A 24,367-nucleotide genomic window follows, 5' to 3' on the forward strand; every position below is an offset into this window, starting at 1 on the left:
ATTTCCATCCGTCCCTTATTATTAGCGAACCTGGCGGGGTATCCGTGCTGCTGGACAGGCTGCTGTGCGCCACACCGCAGGCATGCTCACAATTTGACCCTGTTTTTTTCTTTTTAAGTCACGCACAGAGACGTGTTTCAGCGCAATAAACCTTTCTTTTTCGGGGTGTGTGTGGAGGTCTGGCTGGGCGCCCCGGGCTGTCCGGACAGCCGGGACTCTCTAGTCCCGCGCCGCAGCGCCTCGGGGGTTAAAGCGATCTCCCCGGAGATCGAGGGGCGGTCCCCGAGACGCCCCGTGACCCCTGACCCTCGCCTCACTTCCCGTTTCCTATCTCCCCCCCCCCCCAAACAATCGCCGTCCCCCGAGGCCTGTGTTGGCTGCGAGTCCCTCCGAAGAACCTTCTGGAGCGCGCGCCTGCGAGTCCCGCTGCGGGGGGGGGGGGGACGCCGGCCACGGGCCCGTCCCCCGGTGACCCCGCGCCTCGCCCCCCCCCCCCCGCCGGGCCCGGCGTCCTCCCGCCCCCCAGCCCGGACACGTGACCCCCGCGGCGTCCCCCTCAGCGGCGGGCCCGGGCCGACGGTTAATAACCGCCTTCCGGGCCTAGGCCGCGGCCTGGGCCTCGGGCCTCCGCCTTCGGGCGCCCGAGCCGCGGCGGGTAGAACCGGGTCTTCCTACCCCCGCCCCCCCCACAGCCCCAACAGTCGAGTTTTCAAAAAGCCCGCGCGGGGCGCCCCCCGGGGGGCCGCATCCGTTGGGAACGGCCCCCCCCCCCCGCCCCCCGGCGCGGCCCTCGCCCGCCCAGGCCCCGCGGGAGGGAGGGAGGACGCGCGGGGGCGGCCCGCGGGCTCCGCACGCCCGGCGAGCGCACGCGCACGCTCGCGCGCGCGCCGGGGAGCGCGCCCGTCCGGAAGCGGAAGCGAGCGCGGGAGGATGGCGCTGATTGGCTGAGCCCGCACGTCTCTCACGGGGGTGGCGCGAACGCCGCTGCGGCGTGTGGCGAGGGAGGGGGGAGGGGGGGAGAAGTCAGGAGAGGGGAGGGGGGAGGACCGCCGGGAACAGCCGCGGGGCGGGAAAGGAGTTTCGGAGGCGCTCAGGGAGCCGAGAAGACCGCTAGTCGCCACCCCCCGCGGACCTGCCGAGAGCGAAAACGGAGCGGTAGGTGCGGACGCGGGGGGGGGGGGGGGGGGGCGCGGCGAGGACGCGGCGTGGGGGGGGCGGGGGGAGCGAGCGGCTCGCGGAGGGCGGGGAGGCCGGGAGCCGGAGCGGCGCTCGCGGCGCGCGGGGGCGTCGCGGGGGAGGGGGGCGGAGGCACCGAGGGGGCGGGACCAAAGCGGAGCGCGGCCGGGGATTGGCCGGCAGCGCCCGGGCCGCCGTGCGTCGCTGGTGACGCACGCCTCGGGGAGGGTGCGCGCGCCTTCAGCGGCCTCTTTGTGTGGTGCCCAGATAGGGGAGCGGAGGTGGCGGCCGCGGCGGCCTCGGTTGTCTCCCGGTGTCCCGGGCTCGCCCTCTAGCCGGCGCCTCTTCCCCCTATCCCTCCCCCTCGGTCCTTCCTTCCCTCCCCTTTCCCTTCCTTCCTCCCTCCCCCGGCGGCGGCCTCTCTCTCTCTTTTTCTCCCCCCCTTCCTCTCGCCCTCCCCACCACCACCTCCCCCCCCCCTTTCCCGGCAACGGCCGGGCCGCGGGCGGCGACGAGGCCCTGAGCCCGCCATCACGGCGGCGGCCAAGGCGCGGGGCGCGCAGGGCGGGGGCAAGGCCCGGGCGGTGGAGATGGAGAACTCGCAGCTGTGCAAGCTGTTCATCGGCGGCCTGAACGTGCAGACGAGCGAGTCGGGGCTGCGCGGCCACTTCGAGGCGTTCGGCACGCTGACGGACTGCGTGGTGGTGGTGAACCCGCAGACGAAGCGCTCGCGCTGCTTCGGCTTCGTCACCTACTCCAACGTGGAGGAGGCGGACGCCGCCATGGCCGCGTCGCCGCACGCCGTGGACGGCAACACGGTGGAGCTGAAGCGCGCCGTGTCGCGCGAGGATTCGGCGCGGCCCGGCGCGCACGCCAAGGTGAAGAAGCTGTTCGTCGGCGGGCTCAAGGGCGACGTGGCGGAGGGCGACCTGGTGGAGCACTTCTCGCAGTTCGGCGCGGTGGAGAAGGCGGAGATCATCGCCGACAAGCAGTCGGGCAAGAAGCGCGGCTTCGGCTTCGTCTACTTCCAGAGCCACGACGCGGCCGACAAGGCGGCGGTGGTCAAGTTCCACCCGATCCAGGGCCACCGCGTGGAGGTGAAGAAGGCCGTGCCCAAGGAGGACATCCACGCGGGCGGCGGCGGCGGCGGCGGGGCGCGGGCGGCGCGGGGCGGCCGGGGCCGCGGCCGCGGCGGGGGGCGCGACCAGAACGGGCTGGCCAAGGGCGGCGGCGGCGGCTACAACAGCTACGGCGGCTACGGCGGCGGCGGCTACGGCGCCTACGGCGGCGGCGGCGGCGGCTCGGCCTACGGCGGCAGCGACTACGGCAACGGCTTCGGCGGCTTCGGCTCGTACAGCCAGCACCAGTCGTCGTACGGGCCCATGAAGAGCGGCGGCGGCGGCGGCAGCTGGGGCGGCCGCAGCAACAGCGGACCTTACCGGGGCGGCTACGGCGGCGGCGGCGGCGGCTACGGCGGCGGCTCGTTCTAGAGGGCGGGGCCACGCCGAGGCGCCGCGCGGCGCGAGCCGGCCCGAGCGAGCGAGCGAGCGCCCGACGCCCGGAGCGGGCCCCTTCCCGACTCGCCCCCCGCCCCCCGCCCCCCCCACCCGGCGCGTCCCGAAGACGGCCTCGCCCGCCCCCCCGGCCCGGCCCCCCGGCCCGGCCGCCTGCCTGCCGCCCCCCCCCCCCCCCCCGGCCCCGCAGACGGACTCGGCCCCGCGCGCGCACACTTTTGTGTTACAGTCATTGATGGACTCTATTTTTTTATTATTACTTGGACCTTGGTCGTTTTTATACTAGCAAAAAAAATGTCTTCGTTTTCATTGGTGTTTTTTTTCGGGGTGCGGGGGGGGAGGGCGTGAACTTGCTGATTCTGTAGCAAAACCGGGGCGGGGGTGGGGCGGGGTAGTTTACTTTGTCGTAAGGACTTGATACCTGGCTACAGCGTTTTCTATGAAACCTACTCGGAATCCATGCCTGGAAATTTGGAAAGCATATGTACAAAAATCATTTTTACGTTTTATTTTTAATAAATCATTGTGTTTGACCGCACATGTCTAACATTTTTTTTCTAGGGTCCATTCCATACCGTTTGAAGGGATATTAGTTTAAGAAAAAGATGGGTGTTTTTTTTTTCCCCTCACGTGTTCATTCTCGATGTGTGCTTTGAGAAACTTGAGAGAAAGAAATTTTATTTTCCCCGTTATCCTGCTAGTGACATGTTAGCTTTTTTAAAAAAAAATTCCCTTACAGGCAAAACTTTTGAAATGGTGGCTGTGGCTCTTTTACACTTTTTGTTAAAGTTTCTGTACATCCATCGTACTGAGCGGTTTGTTTATAGTCATGACATGGTTGGTCCCTTTCTAGGAGAATTCAAAGTATGTACTGTAGTTTTAAAAGAAATCGTTTGTGTTAAGCATGTGTTTTCATTCATATAAACTGTTAAAAGTTTTCAGATGGCCTCGTTTCATCCCTCCTACCGTTTTGTCTGTAATGAGTGGTTAAAAAAGGGTTATATTTTTACCCTTGCTAAATGCATTTTTGTATTTTCAGAGCAAGTAAGTTTAAAGTGTTGGGTTTTTTTTTCCTCCTACATCTGAACTGTTGTCATTATGAAAATCCTCCCTACCTTTGTAGCACCATCTACTGGCAGAATGGCAGGATAGCTGCAGGAAGATTCAAGACACTTGTGTGGGACAATTGCATCAGATTTAGAAGTTTTGCCATCCAAAGTCTGTGCAAACTTGGAGGTTACACGTTTCCTTGTAACTGAGAATGGTCTTCACAGGAATGTAGTTTGGTGACCAGTCCCTGTCACAGTCTCCCCCCCCTCTCTCCGTGAGATCTGGAAATGTAAACTGGTCTGCATAGCTTGGGCAGTTACCCCAGATAGCTATGACAGCTAATGAACCAGCTATGTGTACTGGTATTTTGGGTGCAAGTTGTAAAGCAAACTATCTGTGTATTCTGCTTGGTTAACATGTATATTTGTAGCCCTTTCCTGCTATAGAATTCAAGTTGTTTATATAAAAAAAAAAAGAAACATAATAGGAGAAAATTGCCTTCCTGGATAGAAATATAGAATAGCAGCGTTTATGGATATCACAAATAAAGAATTCAATTCTTTACATGATTGAGTCAGAGTATGTATGACCTGGTTTTTGGGGGGGGGGGGGCCCCGGGAGGGGGGTCAGTACACTTGTCAATCCCAGTATATTTTGATTTAATGTGACAAAATATTTGAATTCAGTTTCATGGTTGAAAAGCCTGATCTATAAGAAGGTGTCTGAAATGGACATGAAGTGGATTTTTAAAGTAAAATATTTTAATGTGGATTTCCCAGTGCTTCCCCCTCCCCCCCCCCCCACTGTGTAATCTCCATGAGATCTAATTATTGACAGTCTTTTTCTGAACTGCCAAGGCCCTACTTTTTGTATGGATAAAGGTCATGGATGCCAAGGGAAGGTAATGGCTGCTCTTTTTTTTTTTTTTTTTTGACAAAGGATAGCCCATAAAAGCAGATGGGACAGATTCTTTTGTGTGACTTAGTTGTTCAGCTTCCCAAATTGCTGCTTTTTAAACTCTGATACTTCATGATTTGGTTCAATCTTTGGGAGGTGGAGGTGGTGTGGGAAGTTTCTCTAGGATAGAAATATTAAGTTTTACACTTAGTTTTGGTGGTAAGTTTTTTGTAATCATTTCAGTCTAAAGCTGTTATTTGTTTTTAAGTTCAGTGTAGTGACAACATGGTGCTCAGTGAATGATGTAGAAGAGTGCAATTAGAAAAGCAGCCTACGGTTGAGGTGATGATGGTATGTATATTAATTCTTGTCTCTCCTTTGGTATTTAGGGAAAACGCATGCTGGTGGTGTCTTCCTGCCTCTTTCCTGGTGTGCCCCAGAGTTGGCATCATTTTTCTATGTAGCACTTGGCGCACGGTGTTTTAAGTTGGAGAAGGCTACTGGTTTTGATTGACCCATAGGAATCTGACCATTGTCAGATTTAACAAGAACTTGGAGTAGTCCCTGGTAGTGTTTACAACTTTTTTGTTCCATGCTTAATCTCATTTGGAAGATGAGCAAAGTGAAAGTGAACCTCTTACTTGCCTCCCCAATGTGAAGAGCTCTTGCATTTATGTTACTTGCATTAGTATAAAATCTGAAGTAAGGACTAGTTTGAAAGAGGCCTTTTAAAATGGTAATAATTTCAAATGTCTTTCAAAGCCTGCAGTTGATTAAAGTTGAAAGTGCAAACTACCACGTCTGAATGGATATTCTGATAATTCATTTCCTTTGTGTTTGGGATGTATGTTTCATCCTTACATCTAAGTTAGATTTCTTTTTTTCAAGCCAGGGAAAGGACAGGGTACTGAAGAATTTGATTCTTATGGTCCCTCAAGACCAGAATTGGCAGTGTCATTTGTAGGCTTGCTTATTTACCTTTTAAGTGGATTTACCTTTCTCAAATTAGAGAATCTTTATTTTAGGTTAGATATTCTATGTGTCTTTGCCAGTTGAAAGTGGGCATTTGGGTACTTGGCTTTCACGTAACTAATCCATGTATGGATTTTACTCAAAAGAGGTGAATTTGTACCCAGAGGGTAAGTTTCTTCTGGTTTAGTCAAGTTATCAGTGTAGCAATGTGATCATTGGGGGGAAAAATGTCCTCACCCTTATTTTTGCTTTTTGAAACAGGCAAAGACTACTTCAAAGCCAAGGTGGGACCTTGCTTTTTGCTTAGTGTCTCGGATTACTTTTATGAGCCCTTGTGTCAAGTTAGGAAAAGGGAAAACTTAAAAAAAATTTTTTTCCATTGTCAGATATTTTTTAAGCCTATGAAATTTAGTAATTTCTACTATGTGTTACTTAAGAAAAATATTGTTTCATAACATTTGAATGACATTTAAAGGCACAGAATATACTGATAATTACTAGGAAGTATAAAATACAGAAACTTCATAGGCTCTTGAGACTGATTCAGTTGATCATTCTAAGCCAGAATAAAGAAAAAGCAAATAACCCTACTAAAATGAGCAAACTTATGGACTATAACTATTATAAGTGCATAGCCAACTATTTTGTGTGAGTCAGTATTTGTTAAAAAATACATTCTTAACAACATGAAATCGAACACTCTTAAAATCAAGTAAATCGAACTCATTCTTGTTAACCTGTATAGTTTTCATTGTATAACTGTATCATAACTCAAAATATCCCTCTGTTGATGGATTTGAGGTTTCTTTCATTTCTTGCTCTCAAGTGATGATGGGTCCTGCATTTGGAGAAATGGCTGCTCAGGAATTACGGTGTACTAAGTATGAATATGTAGCAATTTTGTGGTATCATTAAATATGTTTTCAGTCTTAATGCAGCCACAGAGAAATGGATATATTTACTTGTGGCCTTTTCACTGCTTTAGATAAATTCAACATACTGAAAAAATTTTTTTTAAGATTATATTTCTAATGCAGTATTAATGACACATAACAACCATTGTACTACTGTCTCTATTTTCTTTCCCCAGTAGTTTAGGGATATTTGCTTGGCTTTCAGTATGGTGGCCATGTTCATCACTGAAGCTTTCCTTGCAGTCTGAGGAAGTAATAAGGCTGCCATTTCTTGAGTGTCTGCTGTGTGTCCTGCGTTGGAGTAAGTACTTTATGTCCATATTATTTAGTTGTCACTGCTTCTGTGAAGAGTTTCCCCCCCCCTCCCCTATCTAAAGACTTGCTAGCTTAAAACTGCCTACAGTCACATAGATGATGAGAACAAGAGGCCTTTTAAATTAATTAATTAATGTATATATGTATGTATGTATGTATGTCAGTCGTGGGGCTTGAACTCTGGGCCTGGGCGCTGTCCCTCAGCTCTTCAGTTCAAGGCGAGCGCTCTACCACTTGAGCCACAACACTACTTCCCGTTTTCTGGTGGTTCCTTGGAGAGAAGAGTCTCATGGACTTTTCTGCCCGGGCTAGCTTTGAACCGCGATCCTCAGATCTCAGCCTCCTGAGTGGCTAGGATGACAGACGTGAGGCACCGACGCCTGGATCTTTTAGTTTATTTTTAAAAGTCATTAAAAAAAAAGTCGAGCCGGGCGCTGGTGGCTCACGCCTGTCATCCTAGCTACTCAGGAGGCTGAGATCTGACGATCGCGGTTCAAAGCCAACCCGGGCAGGAGAGACCGTGAGACTCTGATCTCCAATGAACCACCAGAAAACCGCAAGTGGCGCTGTAGCTCAAGTGGTAGAGCGCTTGCCTTGAGCTGAAGAGCTGAGGGACAGCGCCCAGGCCCAGAGTTCAGGCCCCGAGTTCAAGCCCCATGACCAACCAAAAAAAAAAATAAAATGCCATGCCAGATAGTCTGTATTTGTAATTTGTCCTTTTCTAGATTTTACATAGATAAGCACACATAAAGCATTGTTTTTGTGTACATGCTTCTACGTATGCATATCTTCATCTCTAAGCAGAAGTATGTAAGTGTATATACATATATTTGCATGTATAGGTATACACCTTCAGATATATAGAGTATATATATCTATGTATAGTATAGTTTTACATCAAAGACATCTTTCTACCTATATATAAATAACTTTTCATATGCCTATATGGTCTAATCTCTAGATGCACCACAATTTATTGATTAGCACATTTTCAGTTTTTCTTCTGATTATAATTTAAAACTCTTTGAAAGCCGGGTGCTGGTGGCTCATGTCTATAATCCTAGCTATTCAGGAGGCTGAGATCTGAGGACTGTGGTTCAAAACCAGCTGGGGCAGAAAAGTCCATGAGACTGATCTCCAGTTAATCACAGAAAAAGTTGGAAGTGGTGCTATGGCTCAAGTGGTAGAGTGCTAGCCTTGAGCAAAAGGAGGCCAGGGACAGTGCCCAGGTCCAGAGTTCAAACCCTAGGCCTGGCAAGACCAACACAAAACAAAAACCTCTTTGAAAGCCAAATGTGCATTTATTACATGTCTGTAAATCCCAGCACGTAGGAGGCTGAGGCAGGAGAATTGCAAGTTTGAGGCCAGCTTTTAAGGCAAGTTTTGAGGCCATTGTTACATAGTGAGACTGTTTAAAAAAAAATAACAGCCTGGTGCTGGTGGCTCACGCCTGTAATCCTAGCTACTCAGGAGGCTGAGATCTGAGGATCGCGGATCAAAGCCAGCCCGTGCAGGAGAGACCGTGAGACTCCTATCTCCAATAAACCACCAGAAAACCGGAAGTGACGCTGTAGCTCAAGTGGTAGAGCGCTCGCCTTGAGCTGAAGAGCTGAGGGACAGCGCCCAGGCCTAGAGTTCAAGCCCCACGACCGACCAAAAAAAAAAAAAAAAAAAATAACAACAGAAAAAAATCACCCAAACCTAACAACTCCTTTGGTAGGATTTTCCATGCCCTTTAGAACACACATGGAACTGATAAATGCCTGGTTGAAGCCATTCTTCATGCTGGTGTTCGGGGAATTGATGAGGACTCCTCAGGAATTGGTCGATCATCTGTAGTTGTAATATTTCAGGGTTGCTTTCTTCCTCCCACACACTTTGCTTTTATTTATTTATTTTTAAATGAGACTTGACTAAAAGATACCTAACTTCTTGTGTCCATTAGAGACAAGCCTTAATCCGAACTCTTATGCTCTGAAGGGACTATACATGGAGGTCTGGGATTACTTTATCTCAGGTAAACCATACATTGCTCGTTTCTGGTTTCTTCCACCTAAAACTTGTGATGGGGTATTTGAGTTACTGTGTGTTTAATAGCAGTTTTTCTTTGCAGAACTTGCCTTTCATTGACTATTTTAAATGTTTACCAAACACTTTACCAAGAAGCTCTAAAGAACTTGGAGAAAATAGCAGACTGCCAAGGGTACACTGGCAAAGCCTTGCTCTCAGAGCAATGCCAACGTTGGTGGGCAACACCAAGCATTTGCACTCCCAAATGAAATGAGTTCAGTTTTGCTACTTCATTTTGGTAAGTCAACTTACTTTCTACACTTCTTAATTGCTTGGGTCCTTTTGAATTGGGTCATGATGTGCTTTGCTCACATTTGGTAATGGCTCACTTGGTAACAGCCTTTATAAGGAACCCTTAGATTCGTTCTTAAAATGCACACATGTTAGCTGGGCGCCTGTCATCCTAGCTATTCAGGAGACTCTGAGGATCATGGTTCAAAGCCAGCCTGGGCAGGAACATCTGTGAGACTCTTATCTCCAATAAACCACCAGAAAAGGGGAAGAGATGCTGTGGTTCAAGTGGTAGAGTGCTGGCCTTGACCTGAAGAGTTGAGGGGCAGCGCCCAGGCCCAAAGTTCAAGCCCCAGGACCACCACCACCACCAACAAAATTATTGTCATCCAGCTGAATGGGGATCAGTGATGGTGGTCTGCCTTTAAGATCTCCACAGTTTAGTTACTAGAAGCGAGTATAGGCATCTTAGTCAGATATAGCTGAGTAGCAGTGACTTTGTGGGTCAAGATAAAGATTCTGGAAGAGAAATCTAGGTGAGCTTGGACATTGGCTTTGGGGTTGAAGCAGCAGCTTATGCTATTTCCCTTCAATGACCAGTCCACAGACCTTCCACAATGCTAGCCCTTTCCATTTTATTAGTTTGTTTTATGTTGTGATATGTCCTGCACAAACACTGGCCCTGGGAGGCAGCATTTGAAGTATTCAGTTGTAGAAAAAGAGAAGTCAGTTGAGACGTAAAGAGTCCCTCTTCATTAAGCTGCAGTTGGCAGTATGTACCTGATTCTTGGGTTTCCTTCCTATGTCGTCTCCCTCTGTTGATTTGGTAACTTTATAGAGAATAATTTTTGCAGCGATTAAATCAGGGTGTGGTGAAAATGAAATTAAAGTGGCTGCAATCGAAAGGTTATTTATGCCCTCAACTTCATTTGTAAAATAAAGTTAACAATTGTAAGATTTGGGGGCGGGGAGTGAAGTAGTTGAAAAGTAATCAATGGGCATGAATTATTAGCCTCAAAATTGGTTTGAATTTAGCACATTGTGGGTGTTTTTGATACAATGTGTGGCGCATTTTATGTTGGCACTTGAACTTGGTGCCTATATGAGAGGCGCAGGTCTGGTTTGGAGACATTACTCTTTGACACTGCCACCATTTTTCAGCAAGCGTCCTATTTTCCCAGAATATGAATTTAAGTGCTACAAGATGAAACATTCATAATAATCATGTTTTAAAAAAAAACGTTTAAAAGGGACTTTTGAAGTAGGAAGGCTGGGGCGGGACGGGGTGGAGCGTGGGGGGGGGTTGGGAGAGAGGGGATGGGAGGCAGAGGAAGCTGGACTGCAGCCAGCTTTTCCATCCATTTTTTTAAGGCTTCACTTGATTGTGGATGGTTTGAGTCTTCCGAGGGAAAGGACTCGGGGCCTTTGCCAGCGTTGCTCTCTCAACTCTCCCCGAGCTCCCTTCTCTACTCAGGCTTCTTGGTTCTTACTACGCTGTAGAGTTTCCTAAAAGACAAAGCACTACCTGAAGTAGATTAGAGTCACTTCTTGCTGCAAAACTTGGTAATACAAATTTAAAGCCGTATGCGTCTTTCCTGGCATTGGCCGTCATTTTCATCAGGTGTTGTCTAAGTACCCTCTTTGTGCAAAACCACTTCCAGGGTTTGCAGATCCGTGTGACCTGCATGGCTACTGTCATCCGGTAGTTTGCGTTCTGGGCGGAACTGAGTTTCTTTGGAGATGATGCCGTCTTTCAACCTCTTAGCCTGATGGTGCCACCTCAGATGGTGTACGCCATCCAAACACATTGGACTTTGTCCTGCTGCTGTTTAGTTAATAGACATTTCTTTGATTAAAATCAAGACTCTTAGCCAGGTGTGGTGGCACATGCCTGTAATGCGAGCCCTTGGGAGGCTGAGGCAGGGGGGAGTGTGGAGTTTGAGGCCGGTCTGGGATAATAGCCATAGAGAGACCCTGTCACCAAAAAAAAAAAGGAAAAGGAAAGAAGAAAGACTTTCCTCCGTGCCGCTGGTTACTTTTTAGTTTGATATAATACTATAGGTGTTTGCTTTCTATCTTTGATGTTTGTATTACAAATACACTTTGCCTCAGAGTAAGGCTTACAAGGGTGTGTGTAAATAGCTTAGTCTCTGGTAGACAGTTATGTTAATATTGGGACTGCTGATGGGTGTGGCTGACTAGCGAAAGGTATCATTTATTTCACTCCCACCCCAGCCACACAGTATTTACACAGAGAATGTGGTAACCACTACCTTGTGTCTTACCCACTCTTCTGTGTGTCCACACAGCGACTACTAGTAACCAAGACTTGGTCTCCAATCAGGTTTTAACCCTTTACCTGCTGAGTCAGCTTAGATGCAGGGCCCTTCCATCTCTGGTGTGACTACAATAATATGAGTTTGGCAGAGAGGTGACTTCCAGGTAGAAAGAAGATTTAGGCAAAAAAATTATAGAGCATAAACCATTTTGGCTTAGAAGATGGGTAGGTGGGGGCTGGGAAGTTGGCTCAGTGGTAGAGTGCTTGCCTTGCATGCCTGAGGCCCTGGGTTCGATTCCTCAGCACCACATAAGCAAAAAGGAAAAAGCCGGAAGTGGCGCTGTGGCTCAAGTGGTAGAGCGCTCGCCTTGAGCTGAAGAGCTGAGGGACAGCGCCCAGGCCCAGAGTTCAGGCCCCATGACCGGACCCAAAAAAAAAAGAAGATGGGTAGGTGGGAGAAGGGCCTTTCAGGGTGAGGGCAGGTGCAGAGGCGTGAGTCTGGCGTGGACTAGCACCACACACCAGGCCCATTTACAGAGGTTTTCACTGGGGAACAGGATGGGACGCATGGGTAGGACACTTGCTGAGCATTGCATGAAACCCTGGCTGGATTCCCCACCGCCACAAAACCAAAACCCAAACCCAGATGTTCCCATTGGCTCTGCTCATTCACCCCTCCGTGGAGAAGACAGCTGGGGCCTCGTCTCAGAAAGGTTAAGCAGTTTTCCCCAGGCCACCCAGATGGTGAAATGATAGAGCTGGGAGTGAAAAGCCAAGTCTGACTGCCTTTCCAGCAGGCTTGCTTTCCACACGAAACACTGGCTTCCAAGAAACAGCAGCCCGAATTATATTAAGAGTATACTAAGGATAAAGGAGGGAGTTGGGAAAAACACACGGGGGACAGAGTACTGAGGTCTTTGAGCAGAAGGCTGAGGAATGTGGGCAGTGGAAGTCACTAAAGGTTTTTGACTAAGAGCTCTAGTTGTAGCGAATTCAGGAAGGGTTTTCTAGCAGTACTGAGTGAAATGGAGGGTCAGCAGGCAGTTTCGGGGGGCAGGGTGACTGATGTTAACTGGGTAAGCGAGAGAATGGGAGCATAAACAGAGGTGGCTTGGGACAGGGACCGAGGGAGTCCAGTATGGCTGGAGAGTGCTCAGGCGGGGCTAGTAGTCGAGACAGAATTACTGTGTGAGTTCAGAGGGTGGAGCAGCACACAGGGCTGAAGATGCCCGCTTGGGACAGGGACCGAGGGAGTCCAGTATGGCTGGAGAGTGCTCAGGCGGGGCTAGTAGTCGAGACAGAATTACTGTGTGAGTTCAGAGGGTGGAGCAGCACACAGGGCTGAAGATGCCCGTCCACACACCCAAGCGGGGGTCTCGCATTGTAAGGCTGCCCTGGCTTCTCCAGAACTTCTGTTCCTTTGGCACAGCTGCTTTATGAGGAAAGTAATTAGAACTGTTTGGATTGATGAAAACATAAAAGATCCCAAATCCTTTTAATTCTACCATTGTTATGTGCATAGTTAAATGTTTATTATTATTTGAGAGGGGATGATTTTTGGTCTGGACAAAAATTATTATTATTATTATTTTGGTGCTGGTTGTAAGGCTTGAATTCAGAGCCTGGGCACTGTCCCTGAGCTTCTTTTGCTCAAAGCTAGCACTCTACCACTTGAGCCACAGCGCCACTCCAGGCTTTTTGGTGCTTAATTGGAAATAAGAATCTCACAGACTTTGCTGTCTGGGCTGGCTTCAAACTGCGATCCTCAGATCTCAGCCTGCTGAGTAACTAGGATTATAGGCGTGAGCTCTGGGCACCCGGCTTCCAAATAAATCTTCAATCTTCAATTCATGGCATTATAATAATAAAAAAAGAATATATCTGTCCTGACACTGCTCTTTAAAGGGCTCTGCATGCAGGGCTGGCTCTTTATCTGGGCACTTGGATTGAGCTAGTGTTTGCACAGTTCTCTAATGGATGAGAGCAGTTCGCTGTGCTTATTAGATTGTGTAAGCAATGTATTTTATGCTAAACGCTCACTTCTGGGAGTTACATGCCAGGCAGAGGTACCTAAACACTTGCGATTCTTTTGGATTGTTCGTATTATCATACGTATGGGGGGGGGCGGGTGTTGTCTTTGTGATGTTTCCACACATGTGTACACTGTGTTCCAATCAATCTCACTTTTCTCTGTCAACCCTCTCTTACCCTTCAAACTCAGGGTCTTGTTTTTTGTTTTTTTTTGTTGTTGTTGTTCTTTCCAATTGCAGGTCTTGAATTCAAGGCCTGGACACTGTCCCTGAGCATTTCTGCTCAAGATTAGCAACCTACCACTTTGAGCCACACCTCCACTTCTAGTTTTCTGGTGGTTCATTGGAGATACGAGTCTCACAGACTTCCCTCTATGGGCCGGCTCCAGACTGCAGTCCTCAGATCTCAGCCTCCTGAGTAGCTAGGATGACAGGCGTGAACTAGCAGTGCCCAGATAGTGCTCTGGATGTTACCAGTGGTCTTAAAAATCAGCCCCCAGGTAGAAACATCACATGCCCAAGAGTGCGAGCCCCGGGGGAGGGAGAGATTGTAGAGGGGTAAAGGAGGTCTCTGCTTGTGTCTCTCGCATGGCAGCCCACTGTGCGTCACTCTGGGTAGATGCAAATGCCCCACTTGACAGGTCTGAGTTCTGTGAGTCCTAGCAAACCTCTGAATTGGGGAGTTAGTTTGTGTAGTAGCCAAACATTTGGAAAACAGAAGGGCTTAGGTAGAGTGGAACTTATCATCCAAGTCAGCCAGCTCCGTGTCTGGTGGCAAGCTCCACTGTGCTGTTTCTGTTGTGTTAATTCCTTTCTCCAACTGGTGTTTTGTCCCACTTCTGTATTGTGTGACTAAAATGACTAGTTACAGCGGCTGTGTTGGGCTGGGAGAAGTGTTGAATGAGGAGGGTAAAATAAAGTAGGCATTTATTTAGTAAGAACTGTTAACATATTCATACCAGGGCTGGGAAGGTGGCTCAGTGGTAGAGTGCTTGCCTTGCATGCATGAGGCCCTGGGTTCGAGTCCTCAGCACCACATAAGCAGAAAAAGCCAGAAGTGACACTGTGGCTCAAGTGGTAGAGCACTCTCCATGAGCTGAAGAGCTGAGGGACAGCGCCCAGGCTTGGAGTTCAGGCCCATCCCATAAGCTCTGGGATGCTTATTAGGAATTTAATCTAAGCAAACAATTCAGTGAAAGGAAAACAATCTGTGTATACAGACGAGCATAGTAACAGCAAAAGAACCGGAGCCCATCTAACTGTCTGGCAGTTAGTTAATTACCCAGAGTCCATCATCAGGAGAATGGACAAATTAAAAATGTGCTGTATATAGACATTAAACACATCATACATTAATAGCACAAATACCATAAATACATAGTGTTCTTTTTTTTTTTTTTTTTTTTTTTTTTTTAAAATTTTATTTTATTTTATTTGAGAACATACTGTACAGAGGGGTTACAATTACATGGGCAGGATAATGCATACATTTCTTACCAAGCATTGCAGCCTCCTCCTTTGTTTACCCTTCACCTCCCTTCCCAGCCTCCCCCCTCCCTCCCACCCAATCATACCCCCCCTCCCCCCCCACCGACATTGTAAAGCTGGTTTTGACATGACTTTTTGTACTTCTCATTGTTGCAACAGGACCACCTGAATCCTTAAACGACTTACATAGTGTTCTTTGAACATGTTAATCTCTCAAATCTTCCTTCTTCCTCTTTTCAGTGTTTGGTGGAATTTATTTATTTATTTATTTATTTTGGGTCCGGTTGTGGGGCCTGAACTCTGGGCCTGGGCGCTGTCCCTCAGCTCTTCAGCTCAAGGCTAGCGCTCTACCACTTAAGCCACAGCGCCACTTCCGACTTTTTTCTTTTTGCTTATGTGGTGCTAAAGAATCGAACCCAGGGCCTCATGCATGCAAGGCAAGCGCTCTACCACTGAGCCACCTTCCCAGGCCTGGTGGATTTTATTATGCTGTCTTCATGTGTGTGTCTTCGTGTGTGTCTTCGTGTGTGTGTGTGTGTGTGTGTGTGTGTGTGTGTGTGTGTGTGTGTGTATGGATATTACATGGATATATATACACACATGAATACACACGTGTATGTATATACATGTGCCTATGTGTGTATATATCCATATATGTGTGTATATATGGATATATACACACACATAGGGACATATATACACATTTATATCATATACATATATATGTATGTACTTTTATACACATAAACATATACATATATGTATATATATCATACACAAAATATGATCCTTTTTACCCCCTAGTACCCATCCTTTTCCCCTCCTGCTCCTACTGATCAAATATTTGCTTGACAGTTGCACTTATATGAGGTACCTAGGATAGGAAGACTCATAGAAGTTACAAGTAAAATAGGCCTGGGATATAGCACAGTGGTAGAGCCCTTGTTTTGTGTGGTTAAACCCTTAGCTCTGCCGAAATAATAAAAGTAAATGAATAATAAGTAGAGATTGGCAGGGGCTTGGGGTGGGGGAGGAGGCAATAGGAGAGACTGATTAAGGGGTATGGAATTTCTTTGGGGATAACTTAAAAATTGTGGGAATGGATAGTAGCAGCATACATACAGTGCCCAGTTTATAAGGTATTGTTAGTGTATTTAATGCCACTGAATTGAACATTTAAAAATGAATAACGGAAGATTTTATATTACGTGTATTTCACTTAAACAAAAGTGATAACATATTTAGTGTAATATATAAGTATATCAAGATACAGGGATATAACAGTACACCTGAAAATAAAATTGTGGGAAATTGAGATTATGTTGCTGCAATTATATCTACAATTATAAATATCCCTTTAAAGATACCTGTCACAAGGTCAGCCCTCGGGACGGAAAGGCAAGAAGGCCATTGAGTTCAAGACCAGCCTGGGCTACACAGTTTGAAACATCTCAATAGAAGAAACCGTAACATGAAGTAAAAGTGCCACCGATTTACTTGTTAAGTTCCCAACTATATTTCTCTTCCTTGTGTCCCCTTTCTCCTTTCCTGTATCTGAAGTTGCTTTCTAGTGAGTTTCTGTCAAGCCCATCTCCTGCCCTTGTCCCATTGATACACGTGTCTTAAGTGTGATTTCCTCGGCCAGCATGCTGTTTATACAGGATTGATGTGGCAGCTCCCTGGGGAAGCCCATTACAGAGTTGTGAACTATAAACATGCTTTCTTGCATGTGGTTTTATGTTACTTCATGCACGGGCTGCTGGGCTCTCTGCCTGCTAGGTGTGTAGACTTAGCCACGCCCACAATACATGTTACCCACATACACATCACTGTATTCTTGGCTTTGGGGCTATACCATCAAAACACCATTTTCTTAGTACCAAGAAGAGAAAGGCGTGGAGAGGCATCGGGCAGTGGAGAGAGGGCAGATAGTTGAAAGCTGGAAAAATAAATGTTCATTTCTGAATATTTGTGTGGGAAGCAGATTGTTTTTTAATCTTTCTAATCACTGGTGCAAAATTACTTCACTTTTGTTGTGGAGAGATAACATGTTTGCCAGCAGAGGGCGCCAGTTGCAAGTTGTAGACTGGGGAGATGAATTCTCAGGGAGATCTTGAGACTTGCTTTGTCCTGGACCTTGTGAACCCCCTGTACTGGCTCAGGCTTTTCTTTGACTCCCTTGAGGATCAGCGGTGCACCTCTAGTTTTCTTCAAGATCAGTCCTTGGTTTGACCTCGTTGCCCAGAAGAGTTTATGCAGGAGGTGTTTGGAAGCATGGTGTGCTAGTTGGGTGTGGACTCTTTAGGGAAAAATGCAGTTCTCATCCAGGGGTGAGGAGGTTAGCGCATTAGGGCCTAAAAATCTTGTTGGACTTCTGTCTTCTGTCTTGAACCAGTTACTTGCTTGCTTTTTTTTTTTTTTTTGATTAGTCATGGGGCTTGAACTCGGGGCCTGGGCACTGTCCCTGAGCTGTTTTGCTCAAGGCCAGTGTTCTACCACTTAAGCCACAGTGCCACTTCCGGTTTTCTGGTGGTTCATTGGAGATCAGAGTCTCACAGACTTTCCTCCGTGGGCTGGCTTCAAACTACAATCCTCAGATCTCAGCCTCCTGAGTAGCTAGGATTTACAGGTGTGAGCTACCGGCGCCCGGCTGTCAATTGCTATCTGTGTCCGCCTTAGTTGCCTCTTCTAAAAGAGGTTAAGGGTAGTACTTGCGCTGTATGATAGTTAACAGTGGGCAGGCCTGGATTCTAACTCCAGCTTTGCTGTTCACTACCTGTGGAGCCATGGCAGGTTATTTAACCCACAGGGCTCAGTCCTCTTACATTCACTAACCTCACTGGGTTGTAAGGATGGAAGGAGAGCTGTGCATGTGCCCGGTGGAGGTCCGAGCCTGGCTCAGAGTGAATGTTCCCAGAACAGGCCAGTGTTGCTGTTCAGAGGATGTTCTCTCAAGTGGAGATGATGGACGGAATCTGTTCATGACACAGACTGTTCTATCCTCAGAGGGAGAGACCTAAGAGAAACCAGGAATCCCTGTGGGCCATGTGTCCTTCTATTACCCACTTGTAGAGTTGGAACTCAGGGCCTCACCCTTGCATGGCTGGTGTGCTTGCTTGGCTGGTACTCTAACCACTGGAGTCGCACCTCCAGCCCCAGCTTTTTTGCTGGTTATTTTGGTGATGGCTTTTCCACTTGTGCTAGTTAGGTTTGAACCACGATCCTGCAGATCTTAACCACCTGACTAGGTAGGAGTACAGGTGTGAGTCACGGGCACCTAGCTCTGCCTTTTGGCTTTTGTTGGGCCTCAGTTCCATTTCAGTTTCTGCCTGGCTTTCTGAAGGCACGCTAAGCAGTTTTTAAAGAGTCCACTCAGTGAGTGTTCTAGATGCTGAGAGGAAGTTTTGGTGGTAAAGTGTGAGTGGGCTTTAATTTGGCTCATGAGTAGCCTGACCTATGCCTAATAGAATCTCACTGGGAGGTAAATACGGCTGTAGGAAGAGCCCTACCCTGGCTCACTTCCTGATCTCCGGACCTGACCCAGGGCTTTCAGAAGTTGAGTGTGGCAGCATTGTCACAGACAATGAAAGTGGCCACTGGTGGTTACCCAGTGCTCAGTACAGGCCAGCCCTCTGCTAAGTGCTGTTCCTATTTTATATTCATGCTCGCTGGCCCGTGAGGCCTACTGTTCCCACCTTCTCACAGGAGGGAAAATGGGGCTCACAAATGAACTCACCCGGGGTCATGTTTCTGGTAAGTACATTTGAACTGAGTCCCGCATGGTGGTTAATAGCCCAGGCACATTTTATTGTTCTCAGTGGCTTTACATCTCGTATACATTCCAGCTACCTCTGAATTCACCCAGAACTCTTGACCCAGAGGCTCTGAATCTAGAGGTTTGAGTGAGCGGGGGCTTGACCCTGCACTGTTTGTTCGATTTTCCAGAAATATCGTCCCATGCAATGTTTATCCATTGTAAGCATATAGTCTAAAGAAATACTAGTTGTACAGAGACTTGAAAGTACCAGCTTAGTCAAGATAGGAATCATTTCCCTAACTCTAAAAGGTCCCTTGTGCCTTTTGATTCCTTGATAACCTACGCAAACCAGCTGGGAAGCTGGTTCGGGTGCTGGGCAGATGTGGAACCCCTGAACCGCGTTACGGTGACCACACACAAATGAAGAATGAAGTCCCAGGAAAGAAGGGAAATTGGCCTGTCTCCAAATACGCTGTGCTCCAGCTCTATGGGGGTACAGAGTATGGGAAGAAGACAGTACTATGGGCAGTCCAAAGATGGAGATTTTCCTATAGGCAAATACCACCTTTGTTTCTTTGATTCTCTCTCTCTCTCTCTCTTTCTCCTTCTCTCTCTTTGATTGCAGGAATCCAATAGTAGTGCTCCTTAATCTGAAGTCTAGTCACAGAAAGATGAGCCAGGAGTCACGCTCTTGTTGTGGTGCAAAGAACTTTTGTATAATAAGTAGAACACGTAAAATAGTGTCTCACAGCAAGAGGAAGTTTTGATGAGCATGTCAGAAGAGTAGGGTTGCAGAAGAAATTCTGAAGTTGTGTTTCCTAAGTTGAACCTGCTCAAGCCTTAAGCATTTCCTTTGTGAGCATTTCTCCTGTGAGGTTGTGACGTGTGGCACCCCCCCCCCCATCCCACGTGAGAGGGTCTGCACAAAAGACTCGCCATCTCATTCCCAAGCCCCTCGGTGAGTCACCGGCTGCCTTCCCGGTGGATGTCTGCACTCTGGCACGGATTCTGCGACTTGAGTTTCCTCATGTGTGATTGACCTCCAAAGGAAGCATCTGGAGCAGTCCCAGGGCTGATTAGAGGAGGAAGGAAAGGGAGAGAGGAAGATAGGAGGGGTACTGGGGAAGGGTAGAGTGGAGATAACAGGGATGAAGGGTGTAAACAAAATCACCCAGGCCTCCACTTCCCTGACGAAGAGTGAGCTGGGAAAAGCCCCATCGGAGATAACACTGAAGTGTGTGATGTAAACTTCGAGAATTACATCCTAGCCAGTTTGAGTGCAGCCGACTATATAAGGTTTAAGTTACTTTACATTTCTTTCTTTTCTTTATTTAGCCAGTCTTGGGGCTTGAACTCAAGGCCTGGGCACTGTCCCTGAGCTGCTTTTGCTCAAGGCTAGCGCTTTACCACTTGAGCTACGGTGCCACTTCTGGCTTTTTCTGCCTAGGTGGTACTGAGGAATTGAACCCAGGGCCTCATGCATGCTAGGCAAGCACTCTACCACTGAGCCACCTTCCCAGCCCTCCATTCTTTAAAACAAACAAACAAACATTCAGCAATGTACAGAGGGGTTATAGTCACCTAAGTTAGGTAACGAGTTTATTTCTTTTTGGACAATGTCACCCCTCCCTTTGCCCTCTTTCCCAATCTTTCCCTCCTGTCTCCACCCACAATTTGTAAAGTTCTTTTTCTACATAGTGTCTCGTGAGTACCTCTGCAGCATTTCTCCATCCTGTGTCCTCCATATCTGTGTATTTTACATTTCTAGTACTTTGGCATTGCTGCCTTCACAGCTGGTTTCAGAGCTTCATAACGCTGAAGCACTTTAACAGGTCAACATTATAACATGAAGGTGAGAAGTAAAATGGAACATTGGAGACCTTCTTAGACTCATGTGACTTAAAGATCTGGTCTGAGCTGGTCCTGTGGAGTGGTTGCACACAGAGTCTAGCTATGCAAGGATGGGTCTCGCAGAGCCAGGCTAGCCCTGAGAAATCCTGGAGTAGTCACTCATGTCTGACTTCTCTGAAGCTTTTTTTCTTTTCTTTTCTTTTTTCTTTCTTTTTTTTTTGGGTCAGTCGTGGGGCTTGAACTCTGGGCCTGGGCGCTGACCCTGAGCTCTTCAGTGCAAGTCTAGTGCTCTACCACTTGAGCCACAGCGCCACTTCTGGTTTTCTGGTTTAATTGGAGATAAGAGTCTCATGGATTTTCCTGCCCGGGCTGGCTTTGAACCTCCATCCTCAGGCCTCTGCCTCCTGAGTAGCTAGGATGATAGGCTTGAGCCACCGGTGCCTGTCCTCTGAAGCTTTTGATGTCAGCTTTTTGTTATTGCCAACTACCTCCAAGCCTCTTGGCTATGGCTAGAAGGTACAAACCAGCTCCCTGCTTTCTGCAAGATTGCGTTTTAGTTTTGGAGACACGGTGTATAAATAATTAATTGTTCCAGACAGTGTATCAGGTGTGAGATTAGCAGAAAGGGCCGTGTGCTCTGCAGGTAGCCGTTACAGATGAGACTGGCTGTGATGGTTGTGGCTGTCGTGATTAGGGAAGATGTTATGAGAACCTGGGATTTCACCATGACTCAGGGATGGAGCAGTTTGAGTCACAGCATGCTATCAGTACTACTTGGGGGCCTAGGTGCTGTTCCTGAGCTTTCTTTTTGGCTCAAAGCTAGCGTTCTACCCCTTTGAGCCCCAGCTCCACTTTCCAGTTTTTAGGTGGTTCATTGGAAATAAAGAGTCCTGCAGCTTTTCCTGCCCGGGCTGGCTTTGAACCTCGATCCTCAGGTCCCAACCTCCTGAGGAGCTGGGATGACAGGCGTGAGCCACCGTGCCCAGGCAGGCCATACACACTGCAGCCTTTAGAAGACATTTAAGGCTGGGAAGGAGGCTCAGTGGTAGAGCGTTTGCCTTGCATGCTTGAGGCCCTGGGTTCGATTCCTCAGCACTACATAAGCAGAGAAGGCTGGAAGCGTCGCAAACAAAAAGACACGTGTGTGTGTGCGAGTGTGTGTGTATGCGAGTGTGTGTGAGTGTGAGTGTGTGTGCGAGTGTGTGAGTGTGCGAGTGTGTGACTGTGTGCGAGTGTGCGTGCGAGTGTGAGTGTGCGAGTGTGTGACTGTGCGAGTGTGTGTGCGAGTGTGACTGTGTGTGTGTGTGGGGGGTCTGCAGAGCTGGGGTGGCTGTGGTCTCCGTAGTACACAGGGGTTTGCTTCCCTGTCTCTGCCCCCCTTTCCCTCCCCCCCCCCCCCGTGTCCCTCCCCCAGGACTCCTTCCCCTCTCTGGGGGGGGATGAGGAACCCGAGCCCAGGGCTGACCCCGCAGGTGGATGGCCTCCCCATCCCTGGCCGGCCGGCCTGTGGGGAGGAGGGAAGGGGAGAACGGGGGGGGGAGGACGGGGGGAGGGAAACGGGGGGAGGGAGGACGGGGGGAGGGAAACGGGGGGGGGGGAGGGAGGACGGGGGCCGGGGATTTCTCTGCTGTGGAGCAACCACCTGATCCGGGCCGCGGGCGGGCGGGGAGGGAGGGCGGGCGCCCCCAGCTCGGGCCGCGGGGAGGGCGGGCGGGCGCCCCCAGCTCGGGCTGCGCGGGGAGGGCGGGCGCCCCCAGCTCGGGCCGGCCGGGGAGGGCGGGGAGGGCGGGCGCCCCCAGCTCGGGCGGCCGGGGAGGGCGGGGAGGGCGGGCGGGCGCCCCCAGCTCGGGCCAAGCGGGGAGGGCGGGGAGGGCGGGCGCCCCCAGCTCGGGCCAAGCGGGGAGGGCGGGGAGGGCGGGCGGGCGCCCCCAGCTCGGGCCGGCCGGGGAGGGCGGGGAGGGCGGGCGCCCCCAGCTCGGGCCAAGCGGGGAGGGCGGGGAGGGCGGGCGCCCCCAGCTCGGGCCAAGCGGGGAGGGCGGGGAGGGCGGGCGGGCGCCCCCAGCTCGGGCCGGCCGGGGAGGGCGGGGAGGGCGGGCGCCCCCAGCTCGGGCCAAGCGGGGAGGGCGGGGAGGGCGGGCGCCCCCAGCTCGGGCCAAGCGGGGAGGGCGGGGAGGGCGGGCGCCCCCAGCTCGGGCCGGCCGGGGAGGGCGGGCGGGCGCCCCCAGCTCGGGCCGGCCGGGGAGGGCGGGCGGGCGCCCCCAGCTCGGGCCGGCCGGGGAGGGCGGGGAGGGCGGGCGCCCCCAGCTCGGGCCGGCCGGGGAGGGCGGGGAGGGCGGGCGGGCGCCCCCAGCTCGGGCCGGCGGGGCCCGGGGATGCCTGGGCGGCGCGGGGGCGGCGGCGCGGCGCGGGGCGGGAGCAGCCCGGGCTCCTAGGCAACCGCGCGGGGCCGCCCCGCCCCGCCCCGCCAGCCCCGCCAGCCTGGGAGCCAGCGAGCGAGCGAGCGAGCGAGCGAGTCCGCGGGAGGAGGCCGAGCCCGCCGCCGCCGCCGCCGCGGCCATGCTGAATCACCGCGGCTGAGCCGCCGTCCCCGGCCCGGCCCGCCCGGAGCCTCGGCGCCCGCCCGCCGCCATGGAGGGCCAGAGGTATGTGAGTGTGCGTGTGCGCGCGCGCGTGTGCTAACCCGTGCGTGCAGAGCGGGTGTGCAGACGCGTGCGTGCCTCCGCGTCCGCGTGCGCCCGCCTCCCCGCCTCCCCGGGCCCGGGGCGCCCCGGCCCGGCGGGCCACGAGGGGCCGGCCCCAGCGCCCGGCCCGGGCCGCCCTGCCCGGACCGCCCTGCCCCGGCCAACGCAGGGCCCGGCCGGCCGGCCGTGCAGTTCGCGTTTTGCATCTTGGTGCCTCTCTTCCAGTGTGTGTGTGTGTGTGTGCGTGTGCAGGCACCGCCACCCCACCCGCATGCATGGTCAGGGAGGCAGGAATCAAGCCCAGTCAGATGGCACCTGTCCCCCAGTTGCAAAGTTCCTGAGCTATCCCGCTTTCAGGGAACCCTGGCCTCCTCCCCCTGGGCGTCTTCCCACCAGAAGGGGTGTCAAGGGCTCGCCCGGGCCAGGAGTTAGCTCTTCCCTCCAACAGGCTCGCGCACCCCCCACTCCACACTGACCCGCGGACCCCCACCCTCCCCCTGTGAAGGCGGTAGAGTCCTGGCTCCCTGGTTAAGAGAGAAGGGGAGTGGGCTCAACGCAGCCAGCATCACCTGCAGAGCAAGGTGGACGGGGAGGGCTGGCCTTCGCTTCCCGGGTTCACCTGAGCCTGGCATGGGGGGTGAGGAGGGCAGAGAGATGTTTAGCACCTGTTAGAAGGGGGCTCTTCCCATCCCCTGCTCTGAAGGGGCTTTCCGGTGTGTCCATCCCGGGAAGCACTTGGGACTTTTCAGACCCAGTGCCCCTCTCCATGGATGCCCTTGAGACAGTCCCCCGGTGACTTTCTGGTGGCAGGACATCTAAAAATCGCCTTGGGGTAAAGGGGACAGTGTCCTTGGCTAGCCGAGGATGTGGGTGACTGGACAGAAGTGTAGAGATTCTGGACCACACAGGGCCTAATAAGACTGAAAGGTCAGTGTGAGGCTACCAGCCACAAATGGAGCAATTTTGGGGCACTGACTGTTCCCCAAGTTCTGTGTTCAGAAATATATAAATCCCTTCCTCCTGGGGGGGGGGGGCATTGCGGTCTACGGGGAGAGCTGAGGTCCATGGCTTTCGAACACCTGGTGGCACATGTTCTGCTTTTCCTCTACTAGAAGCAGAGTAAATAGCTAGCCAAGCCGAGCA

General features: G+C 50.9%; 2 protein-coding genes and 1 long non-coding RNA gene across 3 annotated transcripts in view; all 3 read left to right on the forward strand.

Moving 5' to 3' along the window:
• The first annotated feature begins 1,626 nt into the window (after positions 1-1,626).
• Positions 1,627-2,701, forward strand: Hnrnpa0 (heterogeneous nuclear ribonucleoprotein A0). Its single transcript, XM_042671314.1, has one exon. It carries the CDS (start codon positions 1,767-1,769, stop codon positions 2,664-2,666), a length of 900 nt encoding a protein of 299 aa, XP_042527248.1. The 5' UTR covers positions 1,627-1,766; the 3' UTR covers positions 2,667-2,701.
• Positions 2,702-6,705: 4,004 nt separating this feature from the next.
• LOC122100915 lies at positions 6,706-9,035 on the forward strand. Its single transcript, XR_006146270.1, has 3 exons — positions 6,706-6,824; positions 8,784-8,855; positions 8,952-9,035. It is a non-coding gene; the product is annotated as an uncharacterized LOC122100915 (long non-coding RNA).
• A 14,103-nt stretch (positions 9,036-23,138) lies between these two features.
• Klhl3 (kelch like family member 3) overlaps positions 23,139-24,367 on the forward strand; it is a 69,514-nt gene continuing 68,285 nt past the window's right edge. Inside the window, exon 1 of the mRNA XM_042671341.1 lies at positions 23,139-23,185. Coding sequence (XP_042527275.1) covers positions 23,172-23,185 — 14 coding nt within the window. The 5' untranslated portion in view covers positions 23,139-23,171. The remainder of the gene's footprint in view (positions 23,186-24,367) is intronic.

This window comes from Dipodomys spectabilis, unplaced genomic scaffold (assembly GCF_019054845.1).
Source record: "Dipodomys spectabilis isolate Male_0828 unplaced genomic scaffold, ASM1905484v1 ptg000611l, whole genome shotgun sequence".
NCBI lineage: Eukaryota > Metazoa > Chordata > Mammalia > Rodentia > Heteromyidae > Dipodomys > Dipodomys spectabilis.

What these genes read in the sequence shown, in the direction of transcription:
- Hnrnpa0 (XM_042671314.1), top strand. Translation starts at nt 1,767, where the DNA reads ATGGAGAACTCGCAGCTGTGCAAGCTGTTCATCGGCGGCCTGAACGTG.